Source organism: Mytilus californianus, unplaced genomic scaffold (genome assembly GCF_021869535.1).
Source record: "Mytilus californianus isolate M0D057914Y unplaced genomic scaffold, xbMytCali1.0.p SCAF_8, whole genome shotgun sequence".
NCBI classification, from domain to species: domain Eukaryota; kingdom Metazoa; phylum Mollusca; class Bivalvia; order Mytilida; family Mytilidae; genus Mytilus; species Mytilus californianus.
Window position 1 is genome coordinate 44,906,956 of NW_026262734.1, and position 17,923 is coordinate 44,924,878.

A 17,923-nucleotide genomic window follows, 5' to 3' on the forward strand; every position below is an offset into this window, starting at 1 on the left:
CGCAGCCGTGCGTAAATCTAAAAAAAACATGCCGTTCTGTATTTGTATAGGTTTCAGATCTTTAATTTGCGTATTTAAGGCAAAAGAAAGTTTGGGCTTCAGAAGTCTACATAAATATTAACTTTATACAGAAAATTCGCCCTTTTAATACATTTTTAATGTTTCACAAATAATACATGGATACAAAGTAAAATCATTTCTTAAAAGACTGCAAACAATTTTATTCTAATTGGTATAGTGGTATTCTCATAAAGTGAGTTGAAATGAACAGTGGTATAGGAAACATTGAATTCCCTTACAAAATGTTATCACACACTATAACTTAATATTGAATGTACACAGTCTCAACGCGGTTGCTTTAACCAATCATATTCCTAGAAATGTATAGGAGGTAAGATATATGTTCATCTCAGTTTAATAAGATATTCAAAATTGAAGAATATTGTTTATTTATTTTACAAATTTTATTTCACTCATCCTATTGAATATTTTAGGATTGAACGATAAGAAGTCGTTATAATTGAATTATTAATAAACATGTGACTTATTTAAAACAAATGATGAAAATTGTGTAGTTGTGTTTTAAAAGAATAAAATCATTGTATCAGTTTCAATAATTCTATTTATCAATTGAATAGGACCACAATAGGGTTGATAAACGTTAAAATATGTTCTCCATGCATATTATTCCAACACAACTTGATTGAGAGTTATTGAATCTTATAAAAGGATATTGAACCTTATAAAAGGATATGTCCGTATCCGCTCGAAATAAAAGGAAAATTTTTACAGAAGGCCACAGGTATGTCATACTTGTCGTTACCTCTGGTTACTTAATTCGACTGTTTGCCTATATTTTCTAGATAAAGGCAACACAACGGATGCAACTCTTGATGAAAAAATTGCTCAACTTTCCGAAACACACAAGTTCATCTCGTTGTTGTGTTGCTCATTTTTTAGTTTCATGTTTAGGGTTTGCTTAAATTTTGCAAATCTATTTTTCTCAATATATTTTGAAATGGTGCTGTCTGTTTTTTGTCGACCTACAATCTTTGATTATCTATTTATAATTATTACTATATATGATATCATTACTACTAAAATTTGAACCTTTAACTTTGTCTCGATCGATTGTTTGCTGGTATTGAACGCACCTTTCGGAGGTACCAAGGTGTTTGAACTTGAAACCTCAGTGTTCCTGAGATTCGTTCTCCCAGCCAACATGATAAGTCATGTATCAAAATGTGTTGTATTTAGCAAATTAGTTTTCATTGAAAGATTTGAAGTGAGCATGAATGACTGATCCAGACGGAAAAATAATAAAACTAGAGGCGCGCTCTAAAGAGGTCATGTCGCTTACCAGATTGTCTGTGCTCCTAAAACAAAGACAACTCTCATACATTTTAGAAAAAAAAGTATTGTTCTTGACTAAAATCTTAGTTTTGATGATCATGTCTAACTGATTATTCTGACTGTTTACGATTTCTCTCTATTGTCTATATAGATGTATATATAACAAAATTTACACACAATAAAAAAGGACAGTGTCTTTGTCAATCATTTTTCGATGAGGCCATAAAACAAAAGGAGTTAATATTAATCATAAATGATAAACCATTCTTTTGTTTGACAAATGTTCGTTATCTGAAGACAATAATTTGTTAAAACTTATTTTGGTAATTAGGTATAACGGATATGATTTTAATAAGTTGAGATGTGGTAGAACCGCAAGAGCAAACGAACAATATTTTTAGAATATTTCCAGTATGCAACCATTCTTAATATACTTGATTTCGTAATCCATATGTGAAATCAATGTTTAACTTAGAAATGTTTAGCCAAATCAAATGGAAACATACAAAAGCAAGAAGTCCCTCACAAGTTATATTAAGGCGTCAGTAATTCTGTTCGACGCTAGTAAGAATTTGCCGATTAACCTTACAAGTAAACTAATGACTGTCTAATATATTACACAAAAGTAGGAATTTTAAATACATGTACATAATTCTAAATATTCGTCTACAAATTCGAGACGAGATAATGATAGTAGTAATATACAAGTTTATATGTGCATGTTTATCTATAATAGTGAATAGTTCCAGTTTTATAATTGAAGTTATTTACGATTTACAAACTTTTTGATTATGATCATGATGATATATTTTCATTGTATTTGCTTCATTAGTTTACAATTCTTTTGGACTATTTTGAATTCGTTGGTATTTAAACATGCTATCTTAGGACAATCTTGCACCAATTAAAGGTTATATACGTTATTAATCAATATCTCGTTTTGTCATCATGCAGTGAATTATAATTTTACCCTCAGTCAGTTTTTTAAAGTTAAGACGAAAATCATAGATTATTTCAAAACTGTTCTTTTGGATTACAAAATTCAATAAGACATAAATTATCTATTTAAATACCAGTACACAAATTATTGAAAGATTCTTTACAGTGACATGTAACATGTAAGGTGTTGATACTCTACAAAATTGCATTACGTTCAATAATAAGGCATTACTTTTGTTTGGTAAAGGTGTCATTAGTCTATGTTTGTCAAGGTCAAGAAATATAAAAAGGGAATGAAGATAATTTGTTTGCAATGTAAATGAAAAAAAACCGGACTAACATTTTATCATGAACGCTGAAGTCTAAACGTATCATCAAATAACAAATCCAGACAGAAAAAGGTTACAGATGATAAACTGCGGAAATCCCAATAACTAAAAAAGAAGCGTGGCCGGATGCAACTGTCCACGTATATTTGTTCCCCCTAACAAAAGTTACTCTGGAAACTTTGTTAAAAACAATGTCATAATATCTGGTCCTATTGGAACAAATATTCTAAACCCTTTATTCCGTAAGGATCATATAATGTAATATATGTTACAATGAAAATAATATTATACAATTATTGACTTTTGATGAGGTTGATACAATGATTTATCAACCCAAGAAATGTGACATTCACCGAGGCCAACGGCCGAAGTTGAATGTCATATCTCTGTGGTTGATAAATCATAGTATCAACTGAAATCAAAAGTGAATAATTGTTTTATTATATGACTTGTTATCCTTCACCAATTTTCTAGTATTTGCTCAGATACTCACTACATTTAAAACTGAATCTTGTTTTTTTACTAAATATGTCATCTGTTTTTTGCCAATTTTCTTAAGTTGAATATTTAATGAAATTTACTAAAACAAAATACACCAAAAGCAAAAAGAGGATAAAAATTACATTAAAAACAAGAAGTAAAAGAAAAAAACGGGAATTTACATGACGTAAAAAACCAACGTCATTGACGTTGCCTTGGAACATCTATATTTAGGTACAAGGACGTTGTTCCAAATCTGATATTAACCTCTCGTGATTTAAGTCGCGGTGAATATAATGATTTATCAAAGATGATTTCTTATACTATTAGCCAATGAGAACACAGAAATGTTTAAGTCATATAATAATACCGAATATTTCTTCCACTTTGAACTTAACATATAAAATAACTTCTATTTCGAGACACATCGACAGGTAAACAATTCTTTCCTTTGAATGCATCACCCGTCTTGCGAATCAACATTCAGTGAAAATTTCATAATAAGAAATAGGACATAGTTGGTGAAATTATACAAGATTTGACTAAAATTTACTTATAACTTATACAAGGATTAGATGTCTTGCAATTTAACATGATATATCAGATGACTTTTTATATATTTTTAACAGTATAACATTTTAATTGCCTTGAGAAAAACATTTTTTCCTTCAACTCTTTTAGGACACTTTTGGATTGTAAATTTTTTTAGAGTCAACTGTTTTAATAATTTGCCAAAAATATATATCCCTGGTGTATGTGAACACTGTTTTGGTCTGGTACTCATTTGATGACAAAGTGTTTATATTGCCAGCATTGTTGATCAGCAGAATAAATTTGTCGACGAAATGTTGAACCTAGCAGAGAATAATACATGAAGGCAAATCATGTGTAAACCAGGGTTTTTTTTGTACTGCATATGAAAATTTGAGGAACTTAAACAAAATATTTGTCTATAATTCAAATTCAAGCTGTTAAATACATAGTTTTTCGCAGTAACCATTCATAAGGTTTAACTTTTGCTGCAAGAAGCACGTGTTCAACTCTTGCTACATGAAGCAGTTAAAAACTTTTAAATCTGGAGATCGGGATTTTTTTATGTAAATGCAAATGGGGGTACAGCAATTTGTAATCTGAAAACATAAGAATAATATTTAACTCTAGAAAACTGATAAGAAATTTATCATAAAAAACTAACCCCTTCAAGACGGGTAAGCCATGCACGGCTAATGACGGCAAGCAAGTACATACCGATATATCAGTGAAAGCAACTTCAACCTACGCCATGCGCTCAAGTTTTCATCATACATTTCTTATCAATTTCCCTGAATTAAGACTTTTTATAGATTCACATAAATCCTTGTATGCATTTTAAAAGCAGGAGTAGTTGTGCAATTTCTGTCGCATAATTTTAATTCATAATTTGTTAAAAGTAAACATACAAATTATATTGTGTACAATTTGCATCAGCAAATTATAATTTATACAAAATGATAACTTCTATACAACAAATATATTAAATATTCAAGACTTAATTAGCCATTGGGATGCACTGTTGCCACAATTTGTGCATATAATGTAAATATTTCATATCACAAGTCCGAAAAACAAAGACACAATAGCGTCATCTGTGCTGATAACACACAATATCTTCATAAAATGTGCAATTATAACATGTATAAGTAATGTATACACATATAGCTGTATTATTAGATTGATTTCTTAAACAGAAACACGCGCGTACTATCGAACTAGTCAACGGCCTCCAAGGAATGTGACACAGGACATTTAAATAACCCCTGGTAATTATTCTAACGGTGTGTGTTACTTTAAATAATTAGTACAAAGATGATATGTTTGATTAAATAATTTCGCCAAAGAAGATCACGATACTAGATACTTATTTTCATTAATAACATTAAAGGATCAAATTCATTTGCACTAAATAAAAAATCAACCTTATACGTTTCGTGCAACCTAAGCGCTTTTCTGGATGTTCCTTTATCAGAAACGCTCAAACGTAAACTTTTAAACAAAAGGATGTATAAAAGCGTAGATACGTTAATTTTTCGCTTATTTATCAGTGTTCAAGAATATTTCACACTTATGATATTTTAATCAAGTTTATAAGTTCTTTTTTCTTTTCATTCATTTTAATTGATTTTTCCATTCAGGACAGAAAGTGAATAGTTGCTAGTTGCTTGTTTAATAATGACTCATTGTGAAACTTAATACAACTTATCTACTAAATATTTTATGTGAGTATGGATTTTATCTCTAGCGATAGTCTCTGAAATTTAAGAAAGTTTTATTGGACATGATCGGTTGAAATATGCATATACCTGTAACAAACCAAGGAAATGCAAGTAAATTGCTTTTATGAAAAGATGGAAAAAGTTGATTTGGAAATTTTTTAATGATTTTCCTTTTCTCTGTTTTACCGACAATCATATCACGGGTTGTTATCAGTTAGAAATTAAACTTGCATTGTGATAATGAATTGAATTAAAAATTTGTCATTATTTACCTTACACATTATTTACTGTTAAGATGAATATTAACTGATGGCTGGTAACATTATAAATTTGATCAGCAATAACAATACTTTAAATTAACATGTGAACATAATCTATAAATTTGTGTCAAGGTCTTTCTTATGTAAACGCACTCAACTTTTAACAAGCAGTTGTAGTTAAGAATATACTTTAAAAATCTAGTGAGTTCCGAGAACTATTAGATCGATTGTTTAGTTTATTGGAAATCGTATTGAATAAGTATTTACTATTTGTCAGCGAGTTGCATAGTAAACACATTTTGGATTGCTGAGTTACATTTGATAAAGTAAGTGTATTTATTTTAAGTAACAAAAAGCAAATGATACATACATTTAGTGTAAAAAATAAAACAATTATCAATTAAAACCTCAAAAAAAGTAAAATCACAAAAAGACTGAACTCAGAGGAAAACTTAAAACAGAAAGTCCTTAATCAAATGGCAAAATTAAAAGCTCAAACATATCAAACAAATGGATAACAACTGTCAAATTCCTGACTTGTAACAGGCATTTTCTTATGTAGAAAATGGTGGATTAAACCTGGTTTTATACCTAGCTAAACCTCTCATTTGTATGACAGTCGCATAAAATTCCATTATATTGACAACGATGCATGAACAAATAAAGAGACATAATAGGTAAAAATGTCAAAAATAGGGGTACAGCAGTCAACATTGTGTTATCATCTTAATCACTAAAAAAACAAACAAATATATAACAAAGAAGCACAAAAAGGCATATATTACAAAGATATAAGAAGATGTGGTATTAGTGTCAATATGACAACTCTCCATCTAAGTCACAATTTGTAAAAGTAAATCATTATAGGTCAAAGTACGGTCGTCAACACGAAGCCTTGGCTCACACAGAACATCAAGCTTTAACGGGCCCCAAACATTACTAGAAGTAGTGTTAAGGGCATTCGATACAGTAGAGATCCCTCGTTGATTTTTTATTGAAATTTTGGTAGAAGTTCAATTTCGATGTGTACTTTTGAAATATGCAAAGAAAAATATACCTTCATGACTTACTTTTTGAGATAATTTGGTTCGAAATTTGCATATTTGAAGAAAAAACCCTGAAATGTCATAAATAAGGACTTTTAAGGAAAGTACCAATACTTTTGAACGAACAGTCATAGTTTAACCGGGTTTTTTGTAAAATGTTCCCTTGATCCATGGCATCAGCATGTTGTAACAAGTCAACGGTTGAAATAAATAATTATATCCTAAATTCTTTGAATACAAGTGAAATAAAGAAGTTGAAAATATTTTTGCGTCTATCGTTGATTTTTTCTTAAAATTGTGGCGGAGCGTTCTTGAAACAGAACTTGATCGATTGCAAAAGAAAAAACTGGGGGTCCATGTGCTTGTTTTTTCAATAAAAGCAATAAACCTTAATTTTTATTGGCAAACGGGATGTTTGCCAATAAGGCGCCAAACTACGTTGGAATAAGTTTTATTCGCAACGACGTCGTGAAATCTTTCCCGCCGTTCACTATACTACGTTGTCAATTTCAGTGGTAGAGCCAAGGTGTTTTTTTTAACCAATGATATTAATCATGAAAATTTATAAAGCTGGCTCCTCGTAAAATAGCATCATATTTGCCAAACCTTTATGAATTGTTACGAAACTTGGATAGATAAAGTATTCTAGTAAATTACTTTTAGAAAAGAAATGTTCGGAAACAAAACAGACTATATATAACTTAAAAAAATTAATTTGCCTCTCTGTCTGACATAAGTCATACAATTCATGTAGACAACACTGCTTGAACATAGTTTTAATTATTCAAAAGGCCCCGACATGACAAATTGTGCAACAATTAAGGGGGGGGGGTTGATATAAAAATAAGGACATTTGGTATGATTGCAAAAGAGACAACTATCAACCATAGTTCAAATGACGAAGATAAACGCTATTAAAGGTCACCCTACGGCCTTCAACACAAAAAAGAAAAAGAAAAAGAAAAAGCCACACCGTATAGTCAGCTTTAAAAAGCCCCGACATGAAAATGTGAAATAATTCAAACAGAAAAACTAACGACCTACTCTATATGCATTACATGAACACAAAATCATACCCACATTAAATCGGGTCAGCTTAGTCCATTACAGTGTAGTATAACATTTCATACAGCAGTCGATATTAGAGCATGACATTTAATGATTCTGTATCAGTAGATAAGTTACCTAAGCTTGTCTTCAGGGTATTTTTTTTTATTACGGTACATATAATCATTGAATTACTTGTCTGTATTAAACCTTCAATCTATGAGTGAGTGCAATCACATTGTTTGTCCGGTCCAACAAATATTTTGTTTCTTATCTGAGAAACTACTTTACAAAAAGACTTCGTATTTGGTCAGTTACTTAACATCAATAAGTTGCAACTCTGGTCTGTCAAATACCTAATTCCTGTGTGCCGATTTTTCTCTCTCAATATGTACATAGATGATATGCTTAGCACACCAACGGGTGCGTTTTTGTTTTTGGTCTATAATACGGGGCTTATAACTGAGTCATTTTAACTGACAATTCTTCTTCATACACTTATATATTCCAGGGGTTAAATTCTAAAAATGCCGTTAAACTCTTTAATGTACCTTTTCAAAGTCAGGAACAGTAAGATGTGCTGTCATTATTTATTACGTTTTTTTTTGTCAATTTGTTGATAGTCTCTGTTAAATTTATCCGTGCAATTCTCATTACGATTTAGAGTTAGCCAAATGGTGAATTTACTATATAAATAACTTATGTTTTTTTTTTGTGTAGTTGGGTTTCTCTCTCATCGACGTCTTATGTTTTTCATATCTCTTATTCATTTCCTATATGAAATAACAGACATACAAAATTAAGAATGTGGATTTGTTTTTTTCCCATTCGAAGTTAATATTGTTGACTTCCTTATTAATGAATAAATATAACAATTCTCGTAATTTGGCCGATTTTCATTGCAGGTACTTTTTTCAAATTCGCGCAATCAGGATTATGACGTCAGTGGATTTCCGCAAATGTGACTACATCTAAAGCGACGTCGCGAAATGTAATCGTTCTTATTAGAAACATCACGAAATTACAACGTTCTGATTAACAACGTCGCGAAAACAACACGAAAAGTTTTGAAAACGTTATTATCTGCCCCTGCTACTGTATCGTATGCCCTTAAACCATTCAAACGGGAAAACTAACGGTCTAAGCTATATAAAAAACGAGAAACGTGAAACACTTATGAACCAAATCAACAAACGACAACTACTGAACATCAGATTCTATAAAAGCACATTAGCTCAAAGAAGAGGGGTGAAAGATACCAGAGAGATATTCAAACTCATAGATCCAAAATATACTGACAACGCCATGACTAAAACAGAAAAACACCAACAGACAAACAGACACATAATAGTACACAAGACATAACATAGAAAACTAATGAATAAGCAACACGAATCCCACTAATAATTGGTGTTGAACTCAGGTGTTCCTGAAAGGAAAGCAGATCCTGCTCCACATGTGGCTCTCGTCGTGTTGCTCATGTTATAACAACGCTGGTAAATAGTCTAATTCGGTAAAGCACATTCGTGAAAAGGTAACGTGATTGTAGTAACGACTTTAGGAACATATCCGATATCATATGTGAAACGGATATTCCATAAAAGTCAACCAACGCATGATGGCGTCCGTAACATTAACGATGGAATGATTTCAACTTCACCATTTCGAACTCTCAACCTTGAATATTTTACCATAAAAAATATATGATTAGTTATCGTACACGTTGTCTATTGTTACAACGTTATAGGTTTGATCAGCAATTATATTTCAATTCTTTAAATTCGTATAATCGGTAAATATTTGTCTACGCCTTCCTTATGTTAACGTTATTACACTTAAATGTTAACAAGCAGAATATTAACGACCAATATCTATCCATATTCATGTAATATTGTTTTTAGTGACAGAACTTTAAAGCTGATGGCTCGTATGTTGATCTCAATCTAGGAATTAGCTATGCGTGTCTCTACAATATTATTAAACTCATTCAGCTTATGCATGCGATTAGAAACATCCAATTGCAATTGAAACGATATTTCAGGGCGTGCGTTTTGATATCTTAGAAAAAGGGTTACTACTGATGTTATCGCACCAAAGGTTTATTATGGTGTTACTGACGATTGTCAATTGTGAGTCCATTATGGAATATCTCACTGTAAATTCAGAAATGTTTGCAAGCATTAATGATTGTGATGTTTAAGAATGGGGAAATATGTCAAATAATTATTGAGATTGCAAGAAAAGCAAAAAGACATAAGTTAAAAAACATAAATACCGAAGTCCATCCAAAATTAAAAACGGAAAGTCCTTAATCAAATTGCAAAATCGAAAGCTGAAACACATCAGACGAATATATAACAACTATCATATTCATGACTTGTTACAGGCATTTCCTCTCCTTATATATACAATACCCAAGTAACAGTAAAATATATTAATATATATAAATATATATAGCAATAAAAAGCAACGGAAGCAGTCTAGTACGGGTACAACAGAAAAAGGGAAAACACGAGAAAAAAAACAACACAATTTGGTACCCCAGAGACGACACACATGATATTATACTAGAATGTCACCCTTTTTGCTCTTACCTAAATATTCGGCAACAACAAAGAACCAAATTCATCTAAAGTTTAACAATTATACACTAATGACACGAAAGCATAACATTAAAACATCATGGTGTAAACGATATGATTTTGTATCTTTACAATTTTTTATTGAAAATATGTATAGACATTATTTGTTTGCCTGAGATGATGGCTCTTATCGATAACAATGATTAATTGGCCCGGAGCTAAAATAATGAATCCGAACACCAATATATCTATTTAGAAATGCGTTAAATCCTTATAATTTCTTAAAGATTGGAGATAAGGAATCCAATTTCCCACTCGCAACATCTTCTTCGCGTAAATTGTATATTTGTGTTATTGAATTGGCCTGGCGCATGAATAATTCTGTTGGTGAACCCAAACAAGTGTACATGTACTCAACCAAAAATTGCTAACTAATAAAAAAATATTATATAGAAATATTGTATTATCGATCAAATGAATGATTTGTGTTCATTATTTTATTCAACGATGAACGCGAAGTGCAAATAAATATTTTTAACGTCAAGCCGGTTTGTGGTTTTATCATCGCCATAGTGTTTACATTGGTTACGAAAAGAAGTTTCGTTAACGTCGTCTATCGAAAAATAAATAACTATCTAAAGCCCTCTCTACCAATCAAAATGAATTTATTTCGTTATTTGCAAATCATATAAGAATTTTTCGGTTTGAGAGCGAGAGTGAGAAAGAGAATTATTAAGGGAGCAACTTTGTCATGTCAAATACAAAGAAAAACGCTAAACCAAAAATACAAACAAGAAAAGGACAAACAACAATAACAAAATTAACAACACATTATATAGAAAACGTATGTGCTCTAAGAAGGCAAGCAGTACCTTTTGTACAAATGAACTCGTCGTTCTTTGTGTTCCTCGAGCGATTGTATATCGAACGATAATTATCTCGTTCCGTCGTTTGATTCTTCATATTCGGTCAGTTTTCCTTTTGTAAAAAATGGGCGAAAGATACCAAAGGGACAGTCAAACTCATAGATCGAAAATAAACTGACAACGCCATAGCCAAAAATGAAAAAGACAAACAGACAAACAATAGTACACAAGACGCAACATAGAAAACTAAAGACTAAGCAACACGAACCCCACCAAAAACTGGGATTGATTTTAGGTGCTCCGGAAGAGTAAGCAGATCCTGCTCCACATGTGGCACCCGTAGTGTTTCTCATGTTATTACAAACCCGGTAAATAGTATAATTCGGTAGGTCACATTCGTGAAAAGGGAAGGGGTTTGTAGTCACGACATAAGGAACATATCCGATATCGTCTGTGAAACGGTTATTCCATAACGGCCAACCAAATCGTGATGGCGTCCATAAGATTTACGAAGGGAAGAGCTCAAATTCATCATTTGGAACTCTTGGTTTAATAGCTTCCTTGTGAGCAGCAACTCTCTATCAAGGAACTCATTATAGGAAATACAAGCCCGGGAACATCGTATCGATTAGGAGATATATACTCCGTAGGCAGACGCTGCTGGATTGTTGCTATATAGAAATGGAATTCACAATTTGGACGCTTAAATCATCTCTTCTGTCGTAAAGTTTTGTTTTCAACCGACTAAGTTGTAACTTAACTTAGGGTTCGGTATTTTTTTTTTCGGTCGATTTCGGAAATGTCACACTCGAGATGTCGAAGACAAAATAGTTATTAGCTAACAGTGGGACATATCCGTTGTCATATGTTTGACATATATTCCTTATCAAGCAACCATATAATGATGTCCCCTGTAAAACATTCGAAAGATAACTTTAACCTAACTACCCAAATGAGTTGTAAATACACTTATTAAAATACAAAAATTAAATTCAGTAACCCTCTATCTATGATAAGAAACGGAACCCTCGAATATCGTATCAACTGTAAGAATTATACATACTCCATTTTCATATTATCCAGTCAACATTCCCGTTCGTGATTCTTTTGGAGGTCATGCATTTCCCTCAGTTTTCGATAAGTTATCTATACGAAAATAAATTTACGAGATTTTAATTTCGACAAATTTATATGTTTGTGACCCAGATTTGTTTTAGCTTAATAGAATAATGACTATTGAACAGCGATATACTAATGTTCCCTTTTGTATACTTCTCTAGGTGTAGTGTCTTTTATTCATAGAAATATCGATCTTTAAGTTGTGTATGAAGAATCATTTTGACTTAAACAATCATAGCAAATCGGACTTTTAAGAAAAGCCTTAACTTACTAAACATAAGTCTGCTTTTTTACAAATCTCTCCAAACCAGTCAAAGATACAGGTCTATGTAAGCTTAACTCTACCCGAGACCTCGTAAATATTTTTGCCTCAGGCCACCCTGCTGATGACAAGATCTGTTGTTCGGTTTGACTGTTCGTGTATCAAGTGATTTAAACAATTCCCTTGTAATTTATTTCTCGATTATGTTGACCCTATATTGGTTAAGCCATATTTAATGATCTTTTGCGAAAACGAAAAGACTAAAGTAGCAACAATGATTCCGTACCATTTACTGAGAGAAATACCATGAACATATTTTATACAAAATATTTGCAAAATTCTTTGAAAGAATATAATGTGGTTATAAAAAAACAAAGGTTTTTAACATTTATATAATAATAATAATAAAACTTTTATAGCAATTCTTGATAACCTTTTAAATAAAATGTATTCAAAAGTTGCAGTAGAGGTTAATTTTAATTAGATTTAAATATGTTTTGTCAAAATAAAAAAAAAATGGCTTACAAGAAGCACTTTGATAAGGTTCAAATACCTTAGTACAGGTGTGTTTTACAGGTAAAAGGAAAACATTATTTTTATTAAACACGTGAATTACTTATCTAGTGAATTTAAAAGGTCTAGTTATTCAAGTTTTAAGAATGTTATAATTTTCAATGAAATTTATTTGAAACTCATTACTCTCTGGCCAGGTGTGAATTTTTTTAATCAGTGTGCCCAAAGCATGTTGTTTTTTTTTTTCTTTCTATGTTGTGTCTTGTGTACTATTTTTTGTCTGTTTGTCTTTTTCTCTTTTTTTAGCCACGGCGTAGTCAGTTTATTTTCGATTAATGAGTTTGAATGTTCCTCTGGTATCTTTCGCTCCTAAATTAGAGTTTACCCCTACACAGAAGAAAAAATGTATTCATTTGTTTTATTTTTATCCTTTTTTATATACATATTTCCCAAATTATAATAAGGAGTAGATATATTTCTGATATAAGGTTAAACAATGTCAGTGATTTGTTGGTTGTTGTTATTTCATTAAAAATATAGTTATATAACTAGTGTATGTAATCATGAAACCTAAGTAATTTTCATTCAGGAATTTATGAAAATCAGTTTTTGTTTCAAAAACTGCATGCCAAACAAAAAGCACATTAATAAGGTTTCATTACCCTCGGTATAGGTGCGGGTTTCAGATAAGACTCAGACATTAAAATTAGATAATTTAACCATCTCCATTTGATAAATCTATGAGAATCATGTAAGGATGTAAACATCTGTTTTTCTATAGATCTTTATTTCCTTGTGGCTGTTTTCACGTCAGTTAAAAAGAAAGTTAATTTAACAATCAAAATTATAAAAAGAGATTCTTGTCGAGCATTGTACAGACTTTTGATCGAGTATAGTTCAGACTGAAAAAAATAGGTTGTTAAGTATTGGTCGAGTACAGGTCGAGTGTGTAGACTGTTTAAAACTGGTCGAGTATAGTTGAGACTATTTTCAAAAGCAAAATTAACGGTCAAGTACAAATGAGTACAGACGAGTATGGTTCAGAATATATCGAGTAATATTAAGTCCAATTCACACAAATTCTAACTGGTCGAGTAAAAATCAGTACAGTCGAGTACAGAAATGGTCCTTTTCAGACTTTTACTTGTTTGCAGTGTTCTTTACCTTTAATACCCTTTTTTTGTGATATTATAGGTTTTTCTATGGCGCTTCTGACAGTGTAAACAAATTTCACTGGATCAATTTGGAATTTTTGTTTGATTGGAAAGAAGAAATTGACACGTTAGATTACGCACATTTCAAGAATAAGAAGAGCAACACAACAACATGCACAAACGAACTGAAGAGTTGACAAATAGTTTTCATGCGCCCTCAAAGGTAAAGGTTATGCCAGCTGGGTTTTTTTTTTTAAACATCGGTAATTGTTACAATCATTTCATTGAACGTAAAATGAATTCACACTATCCTGCATGCTACATGAATCATTCAAAACACTACTCTTTATACTCATTTTAGTTTTACAATAAAACACGAGCATTTTAAGAAATGTACAAAAAGTGGTTGTTGTTTCATTAATATTTCTGCAGCTTTACAATTATTTATTTATTTACTTGATACGAAAGACATAGTTGTAATTGAACAAATGTATAGCTCAACAAATACATGATTAACAACTGGACAGCGCTTAAACACAAAAAGTATGATACACAATCATGTTTTGTTTCATGGAAGACAGTTTGCACTCAAACACAAACACACGCAAACAAACAACCACAAAAACACACACACACATTAGATAGATTTATAATCTTAAATGTACCTAAATATAAATTTATATGTTTAGTCACAAGACAACTCTGAAGAGTTGATAAATTGTTTAGCGCCTAGCGCATTTATCTATCGTGGAACTTGTAAAGACTGTCCCGTTGTCATAATCAACGTCGTTGAAGGGATCATGTCTCTATGACATAAAAACAGCAGATTATTTCTTTATTTTTATATTTCTAAACAATGTTTCAAAATAATTTACGTATTTATATAAATATTTTCTTAAATTTGGATGTAAAATTTGTGGAGTAATTTGTCAGATATTGATTTACTTTTGATAAAAAAAACTAACTAAAATTGGGCATTTATTTTGATAGACATACACTGAAGGTTCTGAGTCTCTACTGAATTCACTACCAATGTATTCAATATTTGCTGACCATCATAAATCTAAAAGATGTCCAAGTGGTATGTTATATTTGTGTGACGTTAAATTTATTCATTTTCTTATCAAAATGAATGTACTGTTTTACTTTAATTAGATCAAGTAAACATAAATTTGATAGACATTTGATAAGATTCTGGCATCTGCATATATGCAAGATATTCATGTCAGTTATCTCTATAGTAGTAAATATGTTAAAGTAGAAATAAAACTTATTTGACCCAGACTTGTTGTTTGTCTGTATGACTAAAAGGACTGTTCCAACTTCTAATTCCACTCTTTCCGATACATTCTTATTTGTTTAATTTCCTAATGCAGAGCTTCTAGTTTTTAAATCCCATAACGAATGCTTTCACATTATATGATGGAAAGTTATAATGCTACTGTTATTTATTATCTACTGATATACATCATTCAATTAGTCACCTTACATGTGATTGATTCAGCTTAACAAACATATGATTAGTACATGTTTTATATTGTGTTATTATATTTATTTTAGATGAATTATTTTCAGTGTAACTTAAAATAAATATGAAGAATTAATACAGCTTCATTTATTGACTGCACCCTATACATACAAATTACACATTTGAGTTGATTGGAGCGTTTGAAATGTACTTTTTATCATCTTTTTTAAAGAGAAAAGACACACCTTACATAATTGCGTTGTAAATTGTTTATAGTCATTTTCTGATGAATAAATAAATATAGTTTCGAAGGTCACAATGATATGTCTACATGTTAAAAATTTCAGTTGATATATTTTTGAAAGATCATGTTATATGCTTGAAGTTATATCTGTATCTAGTTATAACCTGTATTTTTTTTAAATACTCATCATGCTTATATATGGTATAGTGCTGTTATAACCCAAATCTTTATACGATGTTGGGATGCTTTGCATAAATTTAGCTACAATTTATTTATTCGAATTTCTAATTCAATAATCCATTTTTTTGAGATAAAAAGATATTGTAATTTGACCATTTCAAATATTAGTAACTGTACTTTTTCATAGAGAAAACAACTAAAGGTTTGAGAGTAGTAACGAAATCATGGGAATTCGAAAAAGAAATCATTTTAGGAACAGTAGTTGGAGTAAGCAAAGACGGAAAAGATGTTACAGTTCAATGGGACACACCGCAAAAAAAAGGTTCTTCGAATGAACCTGTTAAATTGTCTACACTACGTTTATTCGACAATGCGGGAACAGGTAATCACGATTACATTTCTTTTGTTTTCTAATTGTAAATAACGTATATATCTTACTTACTAGCAAAATAATAAGATGTGATGTATCAGAAGCTTCAGGAATTAGAAATAAGCAGGGTAAAAAGGCAAAATGCAATTTCTGCTATTCATAAGCTTCAGTGTTTCTGCGAAGTTTTAAACGACAAGTGAACAACTTACACCTTAGTGAAAGATACCATGAACCCCTTTTACAAATGTAAGCGATGTTCATATACATCTGCTGATAGCTACCTTCACAAATGAAAAGACTGTGTGGGAAGAGCTTTAGTCGTTTTTAACGAAACGCGCGTCTGGCGTATCAAATTATAAGCCTTGAACCTTTGATGAATAATAAGGCATTCTAAAGGGAATTTCCATAGGGAGACTTTATAAAAACAGTATTGTTAATCAAATCATTTTTTAATTCTCCAGATATATAATCTGTGTCAAAAACACAAATAGTTGATTCACTGACCAAAGATATGTACTTATTGATAAGCTATGGTGTTTTTTTTCAAACGTGAGAATGTTTTAGTTGCAATCTCTGCGACATCTCCTAGAAAAAATGTAAGCAAGACAAATCTCTAGATTTAAAAGACCATCGCTAATTTGAATATCGATCTTTTCCAAGACGATGTCAATGGAATAGGTGCATGACTTTATTCATTCCCTTTCAACACGACAAAGAAAAACCAACATCAATCGAGTAGCGTAATATGTATAATTACTACCAAACAAAACCAAAAACGTTTTAGTAAAACACACTTTACATTATTTCTTCCGAAAATGAGATGGCACCTTACATAATTTTGTGAGGTGGGAAAACTAAATAATATAAACATACTGACCTTGGATGAAGGTGTTAGGGCAGATAAACACACGAGGGAAAAATTATCACACAAGACGAAGAGCTCTGGCGGGTGTTAAATTTAGGCATTAACACCCATTGCTAATATTATCACACGTTGCTATGGGTGGGTGGGCTTATGAAAGGTTAGTAGAAATTAGCAAATGCCGCGTGTCCAATGAAATGAATGGATGCTATAAGAAATTTGAATAAAGTATAATAATAATAATTAAAACATTGTTGTGACGTCATGCTATTTTTTACCCGTTCTTTAGTTCAGTGGTTGGACTATCATTTAACTGTAAAAAAACCATTATGCTACCTTTCACTTTCCAATAATTTCAAAAAAATACTCTCCTCTTTCTTAAAAAAATATTGGACAGCTCAAGGTAGAATTATTGATTCTTACGGGTAAATAATAGATCAAGCGCTGAAATAAGTCAATCAATTCCCACATTGTTTGATCTTTGTGTAAAATAATTCAACGAATGAAACAAATGACAATTAAACAAAAACATTTTATTAAAGTCATTTTCCTAATACAATAACTTTGTAACTCAACAAGATAGTTTTCTATAATGTC

The 17,923-nt window shown here is 31.1% G+C and overlaps 1 protein-coding gene across 8 annotated transcripts in view; it reads left to right on the top strand.

Annotated features, from left to right (window-relative positions):
- Positions 1-17,923, top strand: part of LOC127712112 (uncharacterized) — a 468,529-nt gene that overhangs the window by 344,477 nt on the left and 106,129 nt on the right. Inside the window, exons 1-4 of one of the 8 annotated variants that reach the window (XM_052218373.1) lie at positions 5,779-5,939; positions 14,243-14,425; positions 15,193-15,283; positions 16,282-16,476. The exons of the other annotated variants lie outside the window; for them this stretch is intronic. Of the exons in view, the coding sequence (XP_052074333.1) occupies positions 14,375-14,425; positions 15,193-15,283; positions 16,282-16,476 (337 nt within the window). The 5' untranslated portion in view covers positions 5,779-5,939; positions 14,243-14,374. Of the gene's footprint in view, positions 1-5,778; positions 5,940-14,242; positions 14,426-15,192; positions 15,284-16,281; positions 16,477-17,923 lie in introns of those variants that run through there. 8 annotated transcript variants of the gene reach the window in all.